General features: G+C 44.3%; 1 protein-coding gene across 2 annotated transcripts in view; it reads right to left on the reverse strand.

The window, feature by feature from the left end:
• Positions 1–1132: 1132 nt before the first annotated feature.
• dvl1a (dishevelled segment polarity protein 1a) overlaps positions 1133–26094 on the reverse strand; it is a 55750-nt gene continuing 30788 nt past the window's right edge. Inside the window, exons 5-16 of one of the 2 annotated variants that reach the window (XM_082960035.1) lie at positions 20207–20345; positions 19858–19951; positions 19669–19738; positions 18041–18180; positions 14427–14503; positions 13913–13980; positions 13554–13631; positions 13267–13401; positions 9031–9198; positions 8526–8744; positions 6055–6092; positions 4541–4767 (exon numbers count right to left, since the gene is read on the reverse strand). In XM_082960035.1, the coding sequence (XP_082816161.1) occupies positions 6088–6092; positions 8526–8744; positions 9031–9198; positions 13267–13401; positions 13554–13631; positions 13913–13980; positions 14427–14503; positions 18041–18180; positions 19669–19738; positions 19858–19951; positions 20207–20345 (1193 nt within the window). In that variant the 3' untranslated portion in view covers positions 4541–4767; positions 6055–6087. Of the gene's footprint in view, positions 4768–6054; positions 6093–8525; positions 8745–9030; positions 9199–13266; positions 13402–13553; positions 13632–13912; positions 13981–14426; positions 14504–18040; positions 18181–19668; positions 19739–19857; positions 19952–20206; positions 20346–26094 lie in introns of both variants that reach the window. The other variant, XM_014136330.3, reaches the window with a different exon arrangement.

Below are 26094 nucleotides of genomic sequence, written 5' to 3' on the forward strand. Positions count from 1 at the left end.
GTAACCTGGTTGAACTGTTGGGGTAAACTATTTGCGCCTTTGTGTTTTGCTTCTAAGTATCTGTCTTTGATTTTCTTTCTACCTTTCACACCCCCCACTTCGTCCTACACACAGGGGCGTAGGATGTAAGGTCATGACATCAAATGTCAACACCTCATCTGCCTAAACACCTTACGTCAATAGCAAACACCCACGTCTCCCACTCTAGACAACACTTGCGTACACAGACAGAAAGCCGTAATGTAGACCCCTAACACTACAGCTTGTCATAGTAAAAGAGAAATTGAAACACTGTATGGTAGACCAAATAAGAGCTGCTCATAGTCAGTCTGTGGGCTTAGGCAGTTTGGAGTAAAGTTTTTCACAGATAACAGAACCTTTTTATATAGTGGGTTTAGACATTTGCATCAGGGTCATACTGAGTCACTCCACATCTCTCACAATAGATTCCACCAGCTGTGCAACACAGCTATAGTAGTCACCGCGTGTTCTGATCTGTAGCCCTGGAGAACCTTGCTCTAGTGAGTCTACAGTAGAAGCTCCGCCTCTGCATCTGGGGTCGCCTCCTCGCCTCTTGGGCCACAGCAGACACATCATTTCCTGTTAGAAACACCACATCCTCCCACTCATGTGACTGTGACGTACAGCATTTCAGCAGGGTCTCATGGCCTTCAGAGCGGGGTCTGCTCTGGCCTGGTGTTAGCCTCCCTCAGACCATCAGCCCACAGGGAAAGTACAGCAGTGTTTGTACCAGTAAGTTCCACTCAAAGGCGGGTAGATTTAACATCAAAGCAGATTACTTCATCAGGGCTTTGAAGGCAAGGACAGTAAAATAAGACGTTACAGAACTTACTCCACACTTCCTTGCCAGAAATAACACCACATTATTGAAACACGGTGTATAGTGTAGGCCTATGTATATGGGCTCTTACTGCTGGTTAAATATAGTAAATGCAACTAATATGGATATTGGCTTCCATTTAGATATGTACAGCACTTACCGTCATGTAATACAGTTAAAAGTTGTCAAACCAACCTTTTTACTGGTTTCTGCAAAGAAACTCAAATCCACAACCGAACAGCACATCAATTGCAGGTTCACAATGTTTTAGTTTTTTTTAAAGAAATACAGACAAAATCTTTGTACATATATATTTTTTATTCTTATATATAATACATTTCTATGTACAATTTATTTCTGTTTTTGTAAAGAAATAAAACGAAAGACAAAGCTTTGATTGCAAACACTGTTTCATACTAAAGGGCCAGAGAGAGAGCAAGAGAGAGAATGAAAAAGTGCTCAAATAATGATTAGAGTGCTGCGACAGAAAGGTCTTATGCATCACACCATTTCTGTGTTGTCGATAGACTTGGGCCGGGATTCAATCCGATTGCAGGTTATAGGCATTGTGGATTTTAAAGGCAATGTTCCCACGTTTGCGGAGACTACATTCATGGTAAACATTGCATATGTCAGCTCAATCGGAAACTACCTTTACATTTCTATAGCAGAATCTGTAATCAGATCTGCTTAAGCCATCATCCTCATAGCGTTTGTTTTGGCAGTGTTGGAAGTGGAACTGACAAGTTAGACTTGTCAAATCCACAAGTGGCTCCTGGCATTATACCTAAATTGGACATTGCCATTGGCTGCACAGCTATCGCCGGTTAAAGATTGATCTTAGGCCTTAAACACAGCTTAACCAATTTGTTTCATAAGAAGGATTTTCAAATCAAGGGCTGGAATTTTATCAAAAATGATCTGGTGATATCACAGAAAAATACCTACACTGTACAGAACTGCACACCTCACTGTGAGAAGCATTGGTTATCACTCTGATCTCTGTTTCAGTCAACACTGATGACTGGAGGGGGACATCCATCCGCTTTTAAGAGACCCTGTTGACTTTAACTGATGATGATCAGATCTGTTTTAGGTAGTAGATCTGTGGTGGACGGCCACTGTTTGCAACTCTGTTTGCAGCTACACTACATGACCAAAAGTGTGGACACCTGCTCGTCGAACATCTCAATGCAAAATCATGGGCATTAATATTTAGTTGGTCCCCCTTTGCTGCTATAACAGCCTCCACTCTTCTAGGAAGGCTTTCCACTAGATGTTGGAACACTGCTGCGGGGACTGGCTTCCATTCAGCCACGAGCATTAGTGAGGTCGGGCACCGATGTTGGTCGATTAGGTCTGGCTCGCAGTCGGCGTTCCAATTCATCCCAGGTTTTCGATGGGGTTGAGGTCAGGGCTCTGTGCAGGCCAGTCAAGTTCTTCCACACCGATCTCAACAAACCATTTCTGTATGGACCTCGCTTTGACAACAGGGACATTGTCATGCTGAAACAGGAAAGGGCCTTCCCCAAACTGTTGCCACAAAGTTGGAAGCACAGAATTGTTTAGAATGCTGTAGCGTTAATGTAGCATTGTATGCTGTAGCGTTAAGATTTCCCTTCAATGGAACTAAGGGGCCTAGCCCGAACCATGAAAAACAGCCCCAGACCATTATTCCTCCACCATCAAACTTTACAGTTAGCACTATGCATTGGGGCAGGTAGCGTTTTCCTGGCATCCGCCAAACCCAGATTTGTCCATCAGACTGCCAGATGGTGAAGCGTGATTCATCACTCCAGAGAATGCATTTCCACTGCTCCAGAGTTCAATGGCGGCGAGCTTTACACCACTCCAGCCGACACTTGGCATTGCGTATGGTGATCTTAGGCTTGTGTGCGGCTGCTCGGCCATGGAAACCCATTTCATGAAGCTCCTGACGAGCAGTTATGGTGCTGATGTTGCTTCCAGAGGCAGTTAGGAACTATGTAGTGAGTGTTGCAACCGAGGACAGACGCACTGAATTGTTGGAAAGGTGGCATCCTATGACGGTGCCATGTTGAAAGTCACTGAGCTCTTCAGTAAGGCCATTCTACTGCCAACGTTTGTCTATAGAGATTGCAAGGCTGTGTGCTCGATTTTATACACCTGTCAGCAACGGGTGTGGCTGAAATAGCCGAATCCACACATTTGAAGGGGTGTCCACATACCTTTGCATATATAGTGTATGTAGAAACAGTAAAAAATCAAATGTGTTCACAACATGAGTCTGTTGTGGAGGTCAGGATTCAATTGACTGCAATAATAATGATGCATTGGACAAAGCACAGCTTGGACAGTGGTCATATCCTGGCCACTGAGTCACAGAGGGAAACGATGTCTGACTGAGTGTCTACGTGTGTCAGCTATAGAGCGAGACAAGGTACGACACTGACCGTCAATGCAACATCATGATCACATAAATAACATCAAACATTCTCCAGTGTATGGATTCTTCCTTTAGACCTTTGGCGAGAGGCCCAAGCCCCAAATTTCAAATATTGAACAAAATTAATATGTTTTTTCCTTTTAAAGCAGTTGAGATAGTCATGCAGATAAGCAGCCTATAGTTTAAACTAACTGGTTACAGTGCCTCCCTTAGTTGGACAAATACAAGGGCTGTCAAATAGGCCAAGGCTAGCTTTGACTAGTTAGAATATGTCACGGTCCCCCTGCAGACCGGATAAGATAGCAGGTCAGTCAGTTAGAGCAGGAGTTTTGGTATGATTGGCCAAATAGTAGAAGTTTGTGTAAAGGGCGACATTCTAGGAGGCTGACTCAGAGTCCAGAGCCTCCAGTGAGGCTTCCCTCTTCCAGAGCTCTGTCCGGGTGGGTCTGGGGGATTGAGATCCAGACCCAGTCAGTTGGCTTGGACGTCTGGTTCAACAAACAGCAGGTGCTTGTACTCCACATAGAGTAACTACATGCTCTCGGGACTGGACTGTCTGTGTGGCAGCTCACAAGGATCACCACATTGAACACCACTCACATCAATTTCACAAACTGTTCACGTCACGTCAATACAAAAGAGCTGGCTGGGGGTTCTGATCAGACACTGAGGCTCTGTGTGTTTTTGTGATAGCAGGACTCTCTTCAGTTCTGTTGTGCTCTTGTCTCCTGTCCTCCCCTGCTCCGACATCCGAGGGGCCGTTGTGACAGCATGGGGAGGGAGGGAGGGGACCAGCATCTACATTCTCAACTCAGGATTAGTCAGTAGCAAATGGGGTAAAGACGAGAAGGTGAGGTGGGACGGACGAGGGGTAGGACGGGGGGGGGGGGGTGGCTTGTTTGTGCTCAGCAAGGTTTTACAAGGCACTGTCCTGTCTGTCACATGATGTCAACAAAGAACTCGCAGGGATTGCCCATAGCATGCTGGAAGGACTGGCGGCTAGCCGTGAGCTCAGGGGGGACGGCTCCTAGCCCCCGTACCGGGGGAGCCCCGGGAGGGGTGCTGCTGCTGACGGAGGTCTTAGAGGCCAGCCGGGACAGGCAGTATGGGGGGGGCAGGCCGGGGGGGCCGTAGGAGGAGGCGTGGCTTCGCTCGCTGTGGCCACACGAGCCGGGCCCAGGCTTGGTGAAAGGGGCGTGTTTGTAGATGAAGGATGTGTGGCTGTGGGTGTGGCTGTTCTGTGAATGACAGTGACTCCTGTGAGACTGAGCGTGGCTGAAACCAGAGCGGGCGTGGCTGTGACTTGAGTGGACGTGGCTGCTGTGATGACTGTGATGACTCTGCTGGCTGGCGGACCTATCGCCAGGGCGCCTTGCTCCTCGGATGCCCTTTGGCTCGGTTTCACTGCATGTGGACCTGTGACCCTTCACTTGTGGGGAGGCGTTTCGGCCAGGGCCCTTCCCTGTCCCTGCGCTGGGGTTTGATCCACTGCTTCTGCTTCCTAGGAGAGGAGAGAGGGACACACACGTCAGCTGGGCAGCCACACACCTGGTTAATTGGCTGCCATTGCTGTGATAATGATGGAGGTTGGACATTCATTATAATTCTCATCCACATGACAGACCTAGGCCTAGATTCAATCAGTTGAAGCTTTAACCGGCGATAGCCAACAGCCGCATAGCTGATGTTTTGGCGGTGTCGTAATGTAGGTGTAACTGCGTTAGAGCTGTCAAATCAGTGAGAAGCTTCTCTTGTGATCATTTTCAGGCAGTCATACCCGTCCCACTCCCGTTAGAAGTTCAGAATGAGAAAGTATAGGCCATATAGTAATAATGACACTCAAATTGAAAATCATGAAATTAAATGATGACGATTTCTAACAGCCTAATCGAGGTGTAGATTACATCTCACATTCCAGTGTTCAAATTTGTAAACAAGGCTGCATGGGATTTTTGTTAATGTGACTCCGTGCAGCCAATGGCAATGTCCGCTTTAGGTACAATGCCGGGAGCTGCTGTGGATTTGACAGCTCCACCTCAAACACCGTCAAAACATCAGCTATGCAGATCTGATTGAATCAGGCCCTTCATTGCCAACAGTCACAGGCAAATGTAACGATACACCTGCATCAAAGACACATTTTAAAATGGGAACATACTGCATTGATAATATCAACACATGGTCCTTTTATGATTTGCTTTTAAAAAGAAAGAGCATTCCATTGCTGAATTGTACAGAGAAAGATCACATTGATCGTATTGATACAGGTGTAAACATTACATCATTATTATCACATTATCAAACATTTTCCCCTCCTTTCAATAAGCAATGAGCACAACAGTACTGGGTAAAGTGGTTCATGACTGCCCCCTATCAGTGAGAATGATAGTGCAAGATTTTGCCTGATTTGATCATCCTGAATCATGCACCTCTCAGTCTGAGATTATAGCAGCACAGGACCAAGAGAGGGAGAACAGACGGTCAGGAGAGTCACACAGACACAGCTGCAGGAGCAGAAACAGTATGGACACCAACACACTCAGAGGGAGAGGCACGGGAAAAGAAAAACCTTAAGCTGTGGGATGAGGAGAATGTGGTGTATATTTATATAGCAAGAGAAAGAGATATAGAGAGAGAAAGACAGAAAGAAATTGAGATGTAGAGAAGGGAGAGCGCAAAAGGCAAGAATTAAGGCAAGATAAAAAAAAATGTATAGCAATGGATTGAGAGAGATAGATAAAAAGGAGAAGGAGAGAGGTAGCAGAGAGTGGGTTAGCTGTTAGCTTACCGGTTCCCCAGAGTCCTGAGACTACCTGGTCCATCAGTCTACCGTTGCCCAGCAGAAACAAAGGGAACAACAGAGTTACACACACCTCCCAGCCCAGCCTAACCTGTCTAAACCCAGTCTACTGCTGTCACCTCCCAACCCAGCCTAACCTGTCTAACCTGTCTACTGCTGTCACCTCCCAGCCCAGCCTAACCTGTCTAACCCAGTCTACTTACTGTCACCTCCCAGCCCAGCCTAACCTGTCGAACCCAGTCTACTTACTGTCACCTCCTAGCCCAGCCTAACCTGTCTAACCTGTCTACTGCTGTCACCTCCCAACCCAGCCTAACCTGTCTAACCTGTCTACTGCTGTCACCTCCCAGCCCAGCCTAACCTGTCTAAACCCAGTCTACTGCTGTCACCTCCCAACCCAGCCTAACCTGTCTAACCTGTCTACTGCTGTCACCTCCCAGCCCAGCCTAACCTGTCTAAACCCAGTCTACTGCTGTCACCTCCCAACCCAGCCTAACCTGTCTAACCTGTCTACTGCTGTCACCTCCCAGCCCAGCCTAACCTGTCTAACCCAGTCTACTTACTGTCACCTCCCAGCCCAGCCTAACCTGTCTAACACAGTCTACTTACTGTCACCTCCCAGCCCAGCCTAACCTGTCTAACCCAGTCTACTGACTGTCACCTCCCAGCCCAGCCTAACCTGTCTAACCCAGTCTACTGACTGTCACCTCCCAGCCCAGCCTAACCTGTCTAACCCAGTCTACTTACTGTCACCTCCCAGCCCAGCCTAACCTGTCTAACCCAGTCTATTGCTGTCACCTCCCAGCCCAGCCTAACCTGTCTAACCCAGTCTATTTACTGTCACCTCCCAGCCTAGCCTAACCTGTCTAACACAGTCTACTTACTGTCACTTCCCAGCCCAGCCTAACCTGTCTAACACAGTCTACTTACTGTCACCTCCCAGCCCAGCCTAACCTGTCTACTTACTGTCACCTCCCAGCCCAGCCTAACCTGTCTACTTACTGTCACCTCCCAGCCTAACCTGTCTAACCCAGTCTACTTACTGTCAACCCAGCCCAGCCTAACCTGTCTAACCCAGTCTACTTACTGTCACCTCCCAGCCCAGCCTAACCTGTCTAACCCAGTCTACTTACTGTCACCTCCCAGCCCAGCCTAACCTGTCTACTTACTGTCACCTCCCAGCCCAGCCTAACCCAGTCTACTTACTGTCACCTCCCAGCCTAACCTAACCTGTCTAACCCAGTCTACTTACTGTCACCTCCCAGCCCAGCCTAACCTGTCTAACCCAGTCTACTTACTGTCACCACCCAGCCCAGCCTAACCTGTCTAACCCAGTCTACCTACCTCTAGTGAAGTCTATCCTCATTCTGTTCTGGTCCAACTGTGGCCTAACCTGTACAGCTCTCTCACCAAACGATGAGTTAGAAAATGTCCTCAGATACTGTACTACTCATGGAAAAGGTCAACACAACTAACGTCCTCTCTCTCACACACACACACACACACACACACACACACACACACACACACACACACACACACACACACACACACACACACACACACACACACACACACACACACACACACACACACACACACACACACAATGAAAATCCACAAATGCCCACCTTGAATTGCCAAATAAAAAAAACTGCAAATGTCAATCAAAACAATTTATGGAAAAGATAAATACGAGATGTAAACAAGCCTCAGTCCTACAACTGTCCTACTGAGAGTTAATCCTGATCCCTCCTCTGTATCATTACTGTATCAAACCTCTCCGCCACTCAGAACACTCCAGGACAATAAGGATGGAATGCAATGGGAATAACAACGTCTGGGTGATTGATTTCTTGGTGATTTGAACAGAAGCTGGGAAATCAGACTGAAGAGCACTATGATGACACGTAAAACAGACGAGAAACTGTCCTCCATATTGACTAATTACCACACCAGCCTGATTCCACTCTCCCTCGGTGCGGTGCCATGTCGGCACAATTACAAACAGTGCAGCAGCAACAGAGCACTGTATTGTCTAATGTTGCTATCAAACATAGGCTCAGTCAATATTGATGGGAGGCTGGGACCTCAGTTGATATGTTCATGCTAGCAAAAATCAGCCATAGTTTACACAGCCAGTACTGAAGAGCTGTCCCCTGCATGAACCATGTTGAATCATGATCGACATTGACAATATAAGACCATTTTAGAACACACTCTATCAAATAAATATGTCTGTGTGCGTGTCAACTTCATTTCCCGGCAGGGCAAACAGGCTAAGGTTAACAGGCACATGCCTTATGGAATTTAAATACAATACTTCGTCAACAGTTGACATTAGCTGTCATGAATAGTAACAGCCATAATGTCATGTGACGATTCCTCTAAAATATCAATAAAAACAAATAAAGTTTTTATTGATAAGGATGCTAGTGTTAGTAGCCCTGCAGACTCACCCTCACTGTTGTGGCTGCCTGCACTCCCACTGTGGAAACTGTGGCAGGGGTCTGAGTAGCCTGGTGGGAAGCCCGGAGGGGCGGAGGGGAAGGGAGGGCAGGGGAACGGCTGGCCCCCCAGGGGCCATGGGTTGGTGGCAGGGGGAGGGAGGGGGGCCAGGGTGTCCTGCTCAGAGCCCCCACCACTGGAACCCTCATTCAGGTTGAGAGACGCCATGTCTGGTGAGAGAAAGAGAGAGAGCGCCGCGACAGACAGACAGACAGACAGACAGACAGACAGACAGACAGACAGACAGACAGACAGACAGACAGACAGACAGACAGACAGACAGACAGACAGACAGACAGAGTTAGTGACATCTATTGTGAGGTAGTCCATCTCACGACAGGTAAATAAAAACACTGCCATTGGAATCTACAGTATATTTAACACAGGTATAATACACCTGTAATAATAATATACAGTACATAATATATTCTTGCCAAAGTGGCTCAGTGTCAGTACTTTGGCAGAGGTCTCCAAAGGTGTAGTAGCACTGCTCTGAGAAGGTGATCTTGTTGACGGTGTGTCTCAGGTAGCCATGTTTCAGCAGACTGCTGGCATACTTCCTGGCATCTCTCCTGTCCTTGAAGCCCTCCACCCTGGAGTAGAGCCAGTCCACCACGTCAGCACCTGACAGCAACAACACACTGGTCAAGAAGACTGTAGTCTGAACTACAACAGCAAACACATGTGTCACGGATCCCTCCGGAACTTTCATTAAGCACACCTGTCCGCTATTCCCACTGATTAGTACTTGTGCCCTTTCTTTCCCCCATTGGGCTGTCGATGATTGTTCCCATGTCCGTTGGTCGTGTGAGTACCTATGCATTGTCTCAACCTGTGCTGTGTGTTTTGTGCATTGTGTATTATGGGTCTCGTCCCGTGTCGTTCTACGAGGTTTACCCTCGCTATTTTGTTTGGGTACATCCCAGTGTTTTGTTTACGTGTTTGTTTTGGGTGTATTAAAAACCCTTATTGTGTATTCCTGCGCCTGTCTGCTAATCCTTTATACCAGTGTGAAAATATGATTCTATTGTACTATAACACTAACCACGCAACATCTACTTACATTGATTGATGTGATGTCGACAATATCAAGAAAATACGTAATGCACAGACGTCACAGTTTCACTAAGAGTAAGGGAAGTATTTGCTGGTTTAAGTCCAAATTAAAATCTTTCATTTAGTAATTTTAAATGGCTGGCAAATAAAACAAATCAAATCAAAGTGTATTTGTCACGTATGCCGAATACAACAGGTATACCTTACTCTGAAATGCTTATTTACAGGCCCAATCCAATAGTGCAAAAAATGTATTAGGTGAACAATAAGTAAGTAAGTAAAGAAATAAAACAACAATAAAAAGACAGTGAGAAATAACAGTAGCGAGGCTACATACAGACACCGGTTAGTCAGGCTGATTGAGGTAGTATGTACATGTAGATATGGTTAAAGTGACTATGCATATATGACGAACAGAGAGTAGCAGTAGCATAAAAGAGGGGTTTGCGGGTGGTGGGACACAATGCAGATAGCCCGGTTAGCCAATGTGCGGGAGCACTGGTTGGTCGGCCCAATTGAGGTAGTATGTACATGAATGTAGAGTTAAATTGACTATGCATATATGATAAACCGAGAGTAGCAGCAGCATAAAAGAGGGGTTGGGGGGGCACACAATGCAAATAGTCCGGGTAGCCATTTGATTACCTGTTCAGGAGTCTTATGGCTTGGGGGTAAAAGCTGTTGAGAAGCCTTTTTGTCCTACACTTGACAATCCGGTACCGCTTGCCATGCGGTAGTAGAGAGAACAGTCTATGACTGGGGTGGCTGGGGTCTTTGACAATTTTTAAGGCCTTCCTTTGACACTGCCTGGTGTAGAGGTCCTGGATGGCAGGTAACTTAGCCCCAGTGATGTACTGGGCCGTACGCACTACCCTCTGTTGTGCCTTGCGGTCGGAGGCCAAGAAATTGCCGTACCAGGCAGTGATGCAACCAGTCAGGATGCTCTCGATGTTGCAGCTGTAGAACCTTTTGAGGATCTCAGGACCCATGCCAAATCTTTATAGTTTCCTGAGGGGGAATAGGCTTTGTCGTGCCCTCTTCTCAACTGTCTTGGTGTGTTTGGACCATTCTAGTTTGTTGTTGATGTGGACACCAAGGACCTTGAAGCTCTCAACCTGCTCCACTACAGCCCCGTCGATGAGAATGGGGGCATTATCGGTCCTCCTTTTCCTGTAGTCCACAATCATCTCCTTAGTCTTGGTTACGTTGAGGGATAGGTTGTTATTCTGGCACCACCCGGCCAGGTCTCTGACCTCCTATAGGCTGTCTCGTCGTTGTCGGTGATCAGGCCTAACTCCGTTGTGTCATCTACAAACTTAATGATGGTGTTGGAGTCGTGCCTAGCCATGCAGACGTGGATGAACAGCGAGTACAGGAGGGGACTGAGCATGCACCCCTGGGGAGCTCCAGTGTTGAGAATCTGCATGGCAGATGTGTTGCTACCTACCCTCACCACCTGGGGGCGGCCCGTCAGGATGTCCAGGATCTAGTTGCAGAGGGAGGTGATTAGTCCCAGGATCCTTAGCTTAGTGATGAGCTTTGAGGGTACTATGGTGTTGAACGCTGAGCTGAAGTCAATGAATAGCATTCTCACATAAGTGTTCCTTTTGTCCAGGTGGGAAAGGGCAGTGTGGAGTGCAATAGAGATTGCATCATCTGTGGATCTGTTTGGGCGGTATGCAAATTGGAGTGGGTCTAGTGTTTCTGGGATAATGGTGTTGATGTGAGCCATTACCAGCCTTTCAAAGCACTTCATGGCTACGGACGTGAGTGCTACGGGTCTGTAGTCATTTAGGCAGGTTGCCTTTGTGTTCTTGGGCACAGGGATTATGGTGGTCTGCTTGAAACATGTTGGTATTACAGACTCAATCAGGGACATGTTGAAAATGTCAGTGAAGACACCTGCCAGTTGATCAGCACATGCCCGGAGCACATGTCCTGGTAAACCGTCTGGCCCCGCAGCCTTATGTATGTTGACCTGTTTAAAGGTCTTACTCACATTAGCTACGGAGAGCGTGATCACACAGTCGTCTGGAACAGCTGATGCTCTCATGCATGCCTCAGTGTTGCTTGCCTCGAAGCAAGCATAGAAGTGATTTAGGTCGTCTGGTACGCTCGTGTCACTGGGCAGCTGGCGGCAGTGCTTCCCTTTGTAGTCTGTAATAGTTTGCAAGCCCAGCCACAAAAGACGAGCGTCGGACCCGGTGTAGTATGATTCAATCTTAGCCCTGTATTGACGCTTTGCCTGTTTGATGGTTCGTCGCAGGGCATAGCAGGATTTCTTGTAAGCTTCCGGGTTAGAGTCCCACACCTTGAAAGCGGCAGCTCTACCCTTTAGCTCAGTGCGAATGTTGCCTGTAATCCATGGCTTCTGGTTTGGGTATGTACGTACAGTCACTGTGGGGATGATGTCCTTGATGCACTTATTGATAAAGCCAGTGACTGATGTGGTGTACTCCTCAATGCCATCGGAAGAATCCCGGAACATGTTCCAGTCTGTGATAGCAAAACAGTCCTGTAGTTTAGCATCTGCTTCATATGACCACTTTTTTATAGACCGAGTCACTGGTGCTCCCTGCTTTAATTTTTGCTTGTAAGCAGGAATCAGGAGGATAGAGTTGTGGTCGGATTTACAAAATGGAGGGGCGAGGGAGAGCTTTGTACGCGCCTCTATGTGTGGAGTACAGGTGATCTAGAATTTTTTTCCCTCTGGTTGCACGTTTAACATGTTGATAGAAATTTGGTAGAACTGATTTAAGTTTCCCTGCATTAAAGTCTCCGGCCACTAGGAACACCGCCTCTGGGTGAGTGGTTTCCTGTTTGCTTATTTCCTTATACAGCTGACTGAGTGCGGTCTTAGTGCCAGCATCTGTCTGTGGTGGTAAATAAACAACCACGAAAAGTATGGATGAAAACTCTCTAGGCAAGTAGTGTGGGCTGCAATGTATCACAATATACTCTACTTCAGGCGAGCAAAATCTAGAGACTTCCTTAGATTTCGTGCACCAGCTGTTGTTTACAAATATGAACAACCCTCGTCTTACCGGAGTGTGCTGTTCTATCTTGCCAGTGCAGCGTATATCCCGCTAGCTGAATATCCATGTCGTCATTCAGCCACGATTCCGTGAAACATAGAATATTACAGTTTTTGATGTCCCGTTGGTAGGATATTCGTGATCGTACCTCGTCTAATTTATTGTCCAATGATTGCACATTGGCGAGTAATATTGACGGTAACGGCAGCTTTCCCACTCGCCTTCTCTGAGTCCTCATGAGGCATCCGGCTCTTTGTCCTCTGTACCTGCGTCGCTTCCTCTTGCAAATAACGGGGATGTCGGCCCTGCCGGGTGTTTGGAGAATGTCCTGTGCGTCCTGCTTGTTGTAGAAAAAATCTTAGTCTAATCCGAGGTGAGTGATCGCTGTCCTGATATCCAGAAGCTCTTTTCTGCCGTAAGATACGGTTGCAGAAACATTATGTACAAAATAAGTTACAAATAACGTGAAAAGACCCCACATATTAGCACAACTCCTTGGTCGCCAGTAAAACTGCTGCCATTTCTTCCGGCGCCATTTTACTGAAAAAAAGTATTATTAATAATACAGTATTATTAGTAGTCAGCGTCCCCTCCCTCTCACCGATGACAGCATTGGTGATGGTGATCTTCAACCACATCCTGTCCCGGATCTCCAGACCAGAGTCAGGTAGCTGCATCACCTTGACGATGGTTGCCATGTCCGTCTTACTCGCAGATAGCGGCAAGTCGTCAAATTCTGAAGGGGAGAGGAGGTTGAGCCACAGCACATTCACAGACAGTGACTGACAAAATGTTCAGTATGTGTCCTTTCTAGGACTGTGAAAGTGCAGCTATGTCTAGTGATTGCAGTAGTTTGTGTGTGTGACTGTGGTGATAGTGTGGTCATACCGTAGTGTGGGTAGGGTCCGGTCAGGGCGGTGGTGTGGGATATCCAGGCAGCAGGGTCGATGGGCCTCACTGGTTCAGCTGGTCACACACACACACACACACACACACACACACACACACACACACACACACACACACACACACCACACACACACACACACACACACACACACACACACACAATATCCATCATCTACTGTAAGTTTGATAGTTTGTGCTCAAACTTCTGCTATAAGTTACAAGCACATCCAATTTGTTTTTCAAAAGGTTTTCAAAAAGCGAGTTTCCAGCTGAGTTTGAGAGCCCTGTTTGTAAATGGTAATAACCTGTTGTTGGTGGAACATCGGTTAGTGTCTTACCCCGGGGGATGGTGAAGTAGCTTCGCGGAGACGGGTCCCAACACTTGGCCACAGTAAGACTAATAGGACTGGAGGACACATGGGGAGACAGTCAGTTACAATACCTCCTGCTCACTTCTATAGCTCCTGTGCAGTTAAAAGCACAAGAGGAAACGATAGGAAAAAATAAGTCATGTTTGGATGAACTAGAAGGATTATGGAGAGAAATATTAGTCTGTATTATGCAACAGTCAACAATGCAGAAGCTGCTTGAAATTCAAACCCACTGTTGATCCAATCTAACCAGTCAGCATACCTCTGATATGCTAATACAACCCTAATGTACTCCAGAGTCTTACCATTGCTCATCTTTTAAATCCTGTATTTACCCAATACCCATGTCCTTTGTCTGTCTGTCTGTCTGTCTGTCTGTCCTGACCTGTGACCATCTTCCCATGCAACAGTTTAAATTCTCTTGAAATGTTTTCTGGGTTATCTCTAAAAATCCTGCACTGTAACACAGTCCTGTTCTTACCCTGTTTTGGAGACGATCTCTCTCAGGATCCTCACAGCGTCATCGTTGCTCATGTTCTCAAAGTTCACATCGTTCACCTGAGGATCACAATGAAACAGTTACCGTACATTTACACGGATCATGTCTTTAAAATGAACAAGTAGTTGGACAAAACGGACAAGTGAATAAAGAAACATAAAATGATTTATGACTCTATTGAAATCAATTCTCTACAAGTTCATCTCAGGGCAGTGTTGTAAGGTTTTCAGAAGCATATAACAGCTAATAAATCCTATGCAGCTTTATACTGTGTGTATGGGTTGAAAAGAGACATACTGGATCTACAATACATGTTGTTAAAGAGACATACTGGATCTACAATACATGCTGTTAAAGAGACATGCTGGATCTACAATACATGCTGTTAAAGAGACATGCTGGATCTACAATACATGCTGTTAAAGAGACATGCTGGATCTACAATACATGTTGTTAAAGAGACATACTGGATCTACAATACATGTTGTTAAAGAGACATGCTGATCTACAATACATGTTGTTAACCTCTCTTGGGTAGGGGGCAGTATTTTGACGTCCGGATGAAAAGCGTGCCCAAAGTAAACTGCCTGCTACTCAGGCCCAGAAGCTAGGATATGCATATAATTAGATAGATTAGGTAGATTTGGATAGAAAATACTCTAAAGTTTCTAAAACTGTTAACCTGTTATGGCTAGGGGGCAGTATTTTCACAGCCGGATAAAAAACATACCCGATTTAATCGGATTATTACTCCTGCCCAGAAACTAGAATATGCATATAATTATTAGCTTTGGATAGAAAACACTCCAAAGTTTCTAAAACTGTTTGAATGGTGTCTGTGAGTATAACAGAACTCATTTGGCAGGCCAAAACCTGAGAAGATTCCATGCAGGAAGTGCCCTGTCTGACAATTTCTTGCCCTTCTTGATTATCTCTATCCATTACAGAGGATCTCTGCTGTTACGTGACACTTCCTACGGCTCCCATGGGCTCTCAGAAGGCGGCAAAAAGCTGAATCGTGGCTTTGCAGGCTCTGGCTGAAAAAAAGTAGCGCGTTTGGGTAGTGGCTGGTTACAGTACTGTGAGACTCAGGCGCGTGTCCACGTCGACCCCATGCCTTGTTTTCTTTCGTCTGTTTACCTAAACGCAGATTCCCGGTCGGAATATTATCGCTTTTTTACGAGAAAAATGGCATAAAAATTGATTTTAAACAGCGGTTGACATGCTTCGAAGTACGGTAATGGAATATTTAGAAATCTTTTGTCACGAATTGCGCCATGCTCGTGACCCTTATTTACACTTCGGATAGTGTCTTGAACGCACAAACAAAACGCCGCTATTTGGATATAACGATGGATTATTTTGAACCAAACCAACATTTGTTATTGAAGTAGCATTCCTGGGAGTGCATTCTGACGAAGACAACAAAGGTAATCAAACTTTTGTAATAGTAAATCGGAGTTTGGTCAGGGCTAAACTTGGTCGGTGTCTAAATGGCTAGCCGTGATGGCTGGGCTATCTACTGAGAATATTGCAAAATGTGCTTTCACCGAAAAGCTATTTTAAAATCGGACATATCGAGTGCATAGAGGATTTCTGTATCTATAATTCTTAAAATAATTGTTATGTTTTTTGTGAACGTTTATCGTGAGTAATTTAGTAAATTCACCGGATGTTTGCGGGGGGTATGCTAGTTCTGAACGTCACATGCTAATGTAAAAAAGCTGTTTTTTGATATAAATATGAACTTGATTGAACAAAACATGCATGCATTGTATAACATAATGTCCTAGGGTTGTCATCTGATGAAGATCATCAAAGGTTAGTGCTGCATTTAGCTGTGGTTTTGTTTTTTGTGACATTATATGCTAGCTTGAAAAATGGGTGTCTGATTATTTCTGGCTGGGTACTCTGCTGACATAATCTAATGTTTTGCTTTCGCTGTAAAGCCTTTTTGAAATCGGACAGTGTGGTTAGATTAACGAGAGTCTTGTCTTTAAAATGCTGTAAAATAGTCATATGTTTGAAAAATGGAAGTTTTCGGATTTTAGAGGAGTTTGTATTTCGCGCCACGCCCATCATTGGATATTGGAGCAGGTGTTCCGCTAGCGGAACATCTAGATGTAAGAGGTTAAGCTTATGTCTGTGAGTATAACAGAACTGATATGGCAGGTGAAACCCCGAGGACAAACCAACCCCAAAAAATAAAATCTGCCTACCCCTATTTTCAATGGCTATCAGTTTTATTACAAGTCCACCCATAATTGCAGTTCCTAGGGCTTCCACTAGATGTCAATAATCTTTAGAAAGAGTTTCAGGCTGGTTTTTGGAAAAATGGGCCAGAAATTGTCGTTTTTCTAGGTGGCTCCCATTTTGGCTGTAGCGTTTCCAAGCGCGTGGAAGAGAGCGCGTTCTTTGGTATCTTTCTCCGATAAAGACAATAACGATTCTCTGTCTTAAATTGTATAGTTTATTTACGTATTAGGGTACCTAAGGTTTGATGATAAACGTTGTTTGACTTTTGACTGAAAAGTTTATTAGTAACGTTTGGGATTCATTTTGTATGCATTTTGATGGAGGGAAACTGGGTGGATTATTGACTGAAGCACGCCAGCTAAACTGAGTTTTTATGGATATAAAGAAGGATATTATCGAACAAAAGGACCATTTGTGATGTAACTGGGAATTTTTGGAGTACCAACAGAAGAAGATCATCAAAGGTAAGGCATTTTATATATTGCTATTTCTGACTTTCGTGTCGCACCTGCCTGGTTGAAATATGCTTTTCATGTGTTTGTATGCGGGGCGCTGTCCTCAGATAATCGCATGGTTTCCTTTCGCCGTAAAGCCTTTTTGAAATCTGACACAGTGGCTGGATTAACAAGAAGTTAGGCTTTATTTTGATGTATTACACTTGTGATTTTATGAAAGTTAAATATTTATAATACTATCGTTTGAATTTCGCGCAGTGCAATTTCACCAGATGTTGGCCAGGTGGGATGCTTCCGTCCCACCTGCCCATATTAAAGAGACATGCTGATCTACAATACATGCTGTTAAAGAGACATGCTGGATCTACAATAACAAGTGATCAGCCACTGTGTGTACAAGAGAAGGCGTGGCCAGCCATACAGACATCAAAGAGAACAAACAACAGGAAGGAAAAGGAGAGGCAACATGTAGGATAGAGGGCTACGGGAAGGAAGGTGACGAAGCCCATTACAGTTGGTTGTAAACAGGTCAGAGTTTCAATAAGTTATAGTTTCAATAGGTCATAGTTTCAATAGGTCAGAGTTTCAATAGGTCATAGTTTCAATAGGTCAGAGGTTCCAGTTTCCCCTTTACCTTATTGTTAGAACTCATTAACATAAACATTGTTTGAAACACAGTATCCGATCATCATTGTAATAATAACTATAATAATCACAAAGAAATTTGCTCACTTGACATTTGTGCACATTAGCTTTCCCTCAACAGACCATAAAAATAGAACCAAAAAAATAACTCATAAAGAACACAAAATATACTTTAAGCTTATAATACTTCCTAGAAAATGAATGTAAGGCTCATGTGTAGTGGGTGGTAGTGTCGTGTACCTGTAGGAGCATATCTCCAGGTTCTATCCTGCCGTCTGCAGCTACAGCTCCTCCCTTCATGATGGAGCCGATGTAGATCCCCCCGTCCCCCCGGTCGTTACTCTGCCCCACAATACTGATACCCAGGAAGTTATACTTCTCTGGAAGAGAGAGGGGAGACAGGAGGTCAGTTAAAAGTCTCATGTACAGAGCCTTCGGAAAGTATACAGACCCTTGACTTTTTCAACATTTTGTTAGGCTACAGCCTTATTCTAAAATTGCTTATATAGTTTTTTTCCCTCATCAATCTACACACAATACCCCATAATGACAAAGCAAAAACAGTATTTTTTAAATTGTTAAAAATTATTTTCAAATATCACATTTACATAAGTATTCAGACCCTTTACTCACAAATTTCTTGAAGCACCTTTGGCAGCGATTACAGCCTCGAGTCTTCTTGGGTATGACGCTATAAGCTTGGCACACCAGATTTTCATCAAGGATCTCTCTGTACTTTGCTCCGTTCATCTTTGCCTCAATTCTGACTAGTCTCCCAGTCCCTGCCGCTGAAAAACATCCCCACACCATGAAGCTGCCACCACCATGCTTCACAGTAGGGATGGCGCCAGGTTTCCTCCAGACGTGATGCTTGGCATTCAGGCCAAAGAATTCAATCTTTGTTTCATCAGACCAGAGAATTTTGTTTATCGTGGTCTGAGAGTCTTGGCTTTGGCAAACTCCAACCCAGCTGTCATGTGCCTTTTACTGAGCAGTGGGCTCCGTCTAGCCACTCTACCATTAAGGCCTGATTGGTGGAGTGCTGCAGAGATGGTTGTCCTTCTGGAAGGTTCTTCCATCTCCACAGAGGAACTCTAGAGCTTTGTCAGACTGACCATTGGGTTCTTGGTCACCTCCCTGACCAAGGCCATTCTCCCCCTATTGCTCAGTTTGGCCAGGCGGCCAGCTCTAGGAAGAGTCTTGGTGGTTCCAAACTTCTTCCACTTAAGAATGACGGAGGCCACTGTGTACTTGGGGACCTTCAATGCTGCAGACAGTTTTTGGTATCCATCCCCAGATCTGTGCCTCGACACAATACTGTCTCGGAGCTCTACGGACAATTCCTTCAACCTCACGGTTTGGTTTTTGCTCTGACATGCACTGTCAACTGTGGGACCTTATATAGACAAGTGTGTGCCTTTCCAAATCCTCTAAAATCAATTGAATTTACCACAGGTAAATCAAGTTGTAGAAATATCTCAAGGATGATCAATGGGAACAGGATGCACCTGAGCTCAATTTCGAGTCTCATAGCAAAGGGTCTGAATACTTATATAAATAAGGTATTTCTGTTGTTTTTTTTATACATTTGTACAATTTTCTAAAAACCTGTTTTCGCTTTGTCATTATGGAGTATTGTGTGTAGATTTCTGAGGATTAGTATTTATTTAATACATTTTAGAATAAGGCTGTAACGTAACAAAATGTGGAAAAAGTAAAGGGGTCTGAATACTTTCCGAAGGCTCTGTAGTCTAAAGACTATATGGGGTTTAAAGACCGAGTACACTGATGATATTTGTATTAAAAATAGTTGTGTACAAAGAAAGGCATAAATTAAAGAAAATTAGAGGAAAAGGGGAAGTCCTTACCCATGTTGAGTGTGACAGTGATGATGTTGAGGCTCATAGTGGAATCTGTGATGCTGCTGAAGGACGAAGACTGGAAAAGAGAGAGGGAGAAACTTAGTGTGTCAGGTACATACTCACATAACCGTTCTTGTTCCCTTTCTCACTCACACACACGTATGTGCAACAGTACAGTTTTCAAGGTGGGCTCACCCGGTCTATTTTGGCCACTTTGTGCCTCCGTCGGCGGCGTTTGTGTCTGCGCATTAGCTGAGAAGACGAGCTCTGCTCTGTGGAGCTGCTGAGTCTGAGACACAATACAATGTAATCTTTAATGGTCCATTATACAGAGACAACGGAAATTTGGTGACTTTTGCTGTCACAGTACCCAGCCCAACACACAACATACACGACTGGGGAACAGCACAGGGTCAGCCGCAGGGCAGCTCCCCTGGAGCAGGAAAAGTGGGGGGATTTGTTGATTTCAGTAAAGAACCACTGATGAAAAGAGGGAAATTAGAGAAAAGACAGAGAGAGGGAGAGAGAGAGAAAGACCATCTACCTGCTGGCGTCCTCATCCTCCTCACTGTCGACGAAGGAGCTGGACTCCAGTTCACTGCTCATCACTGAGGTGCTGTCGTAGCCCATGGCAGAGTCCCTTGCTGTGCGCTCCGACTTAGAGTGGCCGTTGATACGAGGGACTGGGGAGGAGAACCACACAAGAACAACCACAGGTAAGATATTAACACTTTGATACAAGTTCACATCATGACATAATACTGTGAAGGACAACTCAGAGCTGAATGAGTTGGAGAGATGATATGAAAAACGATGAGAGAAACATTTCCCAGCGTTATAGAAAACCACCAAGAGGAGATTTTCGTATTAAGGACAGGATCAGGACATTAAATGGGAAATCAAGACAGGGATTTAGAAGAGGTGAAAGGCCAGTGTAGAAAGCACCAGAGAAAGAGGCGAGAGATTACCAACCAGTGCACATGGCTTCTGAAAAAGCTTGAAATATCATCAACCCAAGAGGATATCAGAAACAAATTGAGGCTGCAGGTAGATTAGCCATTAAGAGTGTCGGGGCAGTAACTGAAACGTCTTTGGTTCGAATCCCTGACACGACTACGTGAAAAATCTGTGGATGTGCCCTTGAGCAAGGCACAACCCTAACTGCTCCCTTAAGTCACTCTGGATAAGTGTCTGCTAAAATGTATTTAAACTGGGCCAAGGAGGACTTTTACTACGGATTCACTAGTACACAGAGGATTCACTAGTACACAGAGGATTCACTAGTACACAGAGGATTCACTAGTACACAGAGGATTCACTAGTACACAGAGGATTCACTAGTACACAGAGGATTCACTAGTACAGAGGATTCACAATCACAGAGGGAAGTTCTGTTACAAACATGGCAAAGTAACTGTATGGCAGTTTTATGACTAACACATTTTCACTGAATGGACTTACAGAATGAACATGATCATTTCGAATGGTGCAGTCAGTGTATTGTGAAATGATTATGATACCATAATGATAGGCTTCAATTCATGTTTTAATAAGAGACAGTGATCAACCAAAATAATAACATCTGTGTCCCAAATTCCTAACACCTCTCCCCCACACCCATACGTACAGTGGAAGAGGCGGGGTTCTGTCTCAGCAGGGTGACAGCGGATTGGCTGGAAGGCTCTGGCAAAGCGCCGAGGGCGTGACTGACCCTGCGTTCTCCGCGAGCGACCAAAACATTCCAATAGTGTGGTGGTGCCCATTACTGACTGACCCCAAAGGGTGCAAATACATACACTTTGACTCTCTAAAGAGCTGTACAATCCTCCTCCTCCCAGGATACGTAACCACACACACACACACACACACACACACACACACACACACACACACACACACACACACACACACACACACACACAACTAAACCGCAGAGTTTTGTCTCAGGTGCAAAACTCAGACTGCCTGGTGTCTGTGTAGTGGTCTGTCCCTGTGCTTCTCTCTCTCGACCCCTTTGAGAGGAATCAGGATCTCTGCCCAATGACAGGCTGCTGGCAGACTCCAGTCCTTATCTACAACAAAGGCGGTGAAAAAAGACCAAAAGAAAAGAGTAAATGTGGAGAATGGTACTGTGAATTGAGGAGAGATAATCACTCAATATAATATGTTGTCAGTTTTTCTCAGGTATATCACAGCAAGATATCTTGACTTATTCAACTTCTGCAAATGTCTGACTCTTACAGTCCTGGGCATTGTGGTAGGCCTACACCTGATTTATCTGCTACAATACTCGACAAACAATAATAAAAAAGAATAAAAAAAGAAAACCTATTCTGTTTTGGGATATTGTGCTGTGAACTGTAACACCTTTAGTGTCAAAGCTGGCTCTTATTAGTCAGATTGGATTTGGAGATTCCAATTTCATGATTATTTTTGAGCCATGAAGTAATTATCCTGAGGGATGGAAATGTCATATGTCAGCTCAAACTAAGGTATTAGCCTACGGTATTATAAGGTGATTATGTAGGCTATAATTGATAAGGAATAAAGAATTATGACAGGAGAGAATGAATACATTAGGTTCTCCAAAAATACATTTCCTTATCCCATGAATAAATGTGGCAACCTCTTCAATCGAAGGTAGAGTCTACAGCAGGAAGAAATCGCTTTCTTAAGCATAAACACTAGCCCATCTACATTTTTCTTCTGCAGCTGAAAGACAATAAATAGTTTCTTCCACATTCCGCCATATATAGTAGAATGCATTTCTTTACTAGTATTGCAAACATATAAAATTGCCTAAATAATCGAACACAAAATAACAGGTCATCTACAGATAGCCTTTCAATTTATTGCTGAATAGGTGAGACTCACAATAACCTGCATTAACCTAAAATAAAACAAAGTCTATTATTTAATTACATCACATGTATCTATAATTTAACAGCTAGTGGACTATAATCTACCTATACAGCGATTCCATGAGTAAATTCGCTTTACCTCAAACGTGGGAGAGTCAGATGAGAGAGACAGTGCTCTCTTGCGACGCACTGAGAAACTGAAGGAATTGGGAGCGCGCAAAATGTTTACCCAGCACTCCCATCCCATGGTGCGCGACTATAGAATGTTTGATAATCCCTCTTTGACCTATCAGAGAAATGCATTCCACAGCGTGTAGAGAGAGCCCAGCAGGTGAAGGGATTTGATATGATGCACAGGCATATCTCTGACCGCCACAGGTGATTGTGCTATCAGGTCATTAACGCCTGCATCACAATGCACTTCGCATAATAGCAAATATTTAAACGGAAAATGTCGCAAAACACTAGGTTCCAAGTATATCAAAAAATATAGGAATTTATCATTTGACCTCCATTACTTTTCTTATTGAACAGAAATATACTGCATACATGTTGTCTACATTTTGATTATACAGTGAATAGTAAGACTATTCCAGAATCAATACACTTATTGTAGATGTCAAAATAGTCCTGCCAAAGCCATAGCGTGATATACCCAGACAGACAGTCATGGACGTCTGTTCACATCCTACCCCCCTCCTCTCCCAGTGCAGGTAGCAGAGCTAAAACCCCTAAACAGATCCTCTCACATTCATCCACAGTATCCTGCGGGCCCTATAGCTATGTCCACTCCTCTACCTGTCAAACACTGCATTATTCATCCATTCATTCTCACATACCTACAGCCAGAAACGAGAGAACAAGGGATATGTTAACCTCAGTTAAAACACTTTGATTCACCCTCCTCTGTTCACGGCATTCACACAGTGGCACTTAAAGAAAGAGGGGAATTCCTGCTATTCTACCGCTGCAGGGCCCGGCAGGATAACTTACACGGTGCTGCATGGGCGTGAGTCTCTAAGTCAAGGACACAGATACAGTGGCCACCATGACATTGTATAAAGAGCCCTAAATAAATAAAGCCTAATTGAATTGGACTACATTGAGCAGTGTAGGGCAGCTTTTATGATCCATTAAGCAGTGTGTTCACCAAGAGGGACATGCCCTGTTCCATGGAACTCATTTAATTATCACTAACTAACTAGCAGGCAGGCTGGCAGGGAAACCAAATGTAGGGAGGGAGGGAGGGAGGGGGTGAGGAGAGAGAGAGAGAGAGATTACTACTCCTTCAACATAGGGGCTACTACCAGCTGATATTTCTAGAGAAGGACACAGGGCCATGACACACAGCCCTATTTTCTGTTTCTCAAATCAGAACTTAAGAGAGTGACTATAAAAACAAAGGCTGTAGTGAGAGGAGAAGAGTCGGGTTACATGCTTCCAGTTCTGTAGTTTGCCTCCCCGTAGGACAACAGATACACACACACGTACACAAACACGCACAGATGAGTTGTACTCTCTCTTCCCTACAGTACCAACCAGTCTGATGTGTTATCATGCTCCTCCTAATTAAGCCACATTAATGAATGACTATTTGGTTAATGAGCCTGCAGCTGCAGGATCCACACAGCCAGGCTCGCTGTGAACAGCAGATCAGTGGAGGAAAAGATGGAGTGATGAGATAAAGAGATAAAGGACTGTCTCTGGCTCTATCTGCTGTGGGCATGGATGGAGGAGAAACAGAGGGACTGACGCTTTACAGTAGAGAGAAAGTCCTTCGCCTTATGTTGAATGGAAATATATACACCCATATCGTCACACTGTTTAACCAGATCCAGAAGTATTGTATAAACAGGAATAAGGGTGGAAGAATGAGTGACTATTATCATTGGAAGAACCAGGCTTGCTTATAATATACCAATTGGCCATCTTAAATCTTGTCATTGTTTTTTCACACTTTGCTGCTAAACACACCTTGTATTTCTTAAAGCACCACACTGCACAAATGAATTGTGAGTGTTGAAAGAGTGTAGATATGTCATGTGCTTAGTTACTCTCTGAAAAATAGAGTGGTGTGATGAAAGGAATGTCCCTGAAGGAGGATACAGAGAGGAAGCTTTCCTCCTCTTCAAGTAACCTTAGAACTCTCGACTGAGCGCCGTGCCAAAACATGTCCATGACACTAGCTAGGTTTCCATCCAATTGGCGTCAGATTTTCACGTGAAGATTCTAAAATCTGCATAAAGAAAATATGTGCATTTTCCAACAGTGGTGTTTCCACCAAATGGACTTGTTGCGGATTAGTGCACACAAAATGTACTTTTTCGCTTAAGATTTCATGGACCAAATAAAAATCGAAAGTTCAATGTGTTTCCATCACATTTTCTACTATACTGATAGTTTGGTCACAAAAACTGTTGGGTAAAATAGAAAATGTGTCTACTCTGGTCTACGCACGTGCACTCTAGCCAACAGCTTGCAGATACAGTGGGGGTAGGCTGTGTGGGTAGGATAGTATGAGATTATTATGGATAAGATAATATTAACATTTGTCAAACTGCAGCCAAGCATCGATTATCATGTCACCAGAATAAGACCCTCGATATTTATTGGAAAGGAGCGTCAAACTCATCACCGTGCACTTCCACCACCCAGTGAAGTTTATCATCATTTATTTCATCTCTAGCCTAATAAACCTCATGCTTTGCTGATGAGTCGTAGTGGGAGGACCACACAACATGTCATCTCGTGACTCAAGTTTACTTCCATATGATGGTTAATATATCAATATTTGCGCATAAAGACATTTACACCACCATTTCGTGCATAATTAATTTTACAGACACAACAACATCCCACCATGTCAAAAAAACTAAGTATCTGTCTGCATTTATAAAATTGTACCAAATCTACCTGTTTCCATCACAACTGTCGTGATTTTTATTTACGCCCCCAAAAAACTGTGGATGCAAACATGGTTAGTAACAACAAATACATACTGTATGACTTATTCTGAACCAAATACATACTGTATGACTTATTCTGAACCAAATACATACTGTATGACTTATTCTGAACCAAATACATACTGAATGACTTATTCTGAACCAAATACATACTGTATGACTTATTCTGAACCAAATACATACTGTATGACTTATTCTGAACCAAATACATACTGTATGACTTATTCTGAACCAAATACATACTGTATGACTTATTCTGAACCAATTGTCTTGTGAGTTTACTGAGAGTTTACCATATCCATTGTTTATGACATGTGTACACGCATTAAGGATAAAATAGCCAACAATAAAGAGTTTCTTTGAATACAAACTGCAGTACTTTCCCAATAGGAAAAACATACAATGCTGGTTTCACATCTCCACGATAACCAAAAGGCAGCTATACATCATGAAGTGTCATGAGATCAACACACTCCCATAGATCCTGAGGTTAAACCATCAGCTGGAAAATAGCCTCTGACCATGAACCTGAGTCCCACTTAGGTAACACAAGATAGGTTGCTGGGAAAGACAGACAGCGCCACAAGCAATCCTGGTCAAAGTAT

The sequence above is a fragment of the Salmo salar genome, chromosome 13 (assembly GCF_965601325.2).
Source record: "Salmo salar chromosome 13, fSalSal1, whole genome shotgun sequence".
Taxonomy (NCBI): domain Eukaryota; kingdom Metazoa; phylum Chordata; class Actinopteri; order Salmoniformes; family Salmonidae; genus Salmo; species Salmo salar.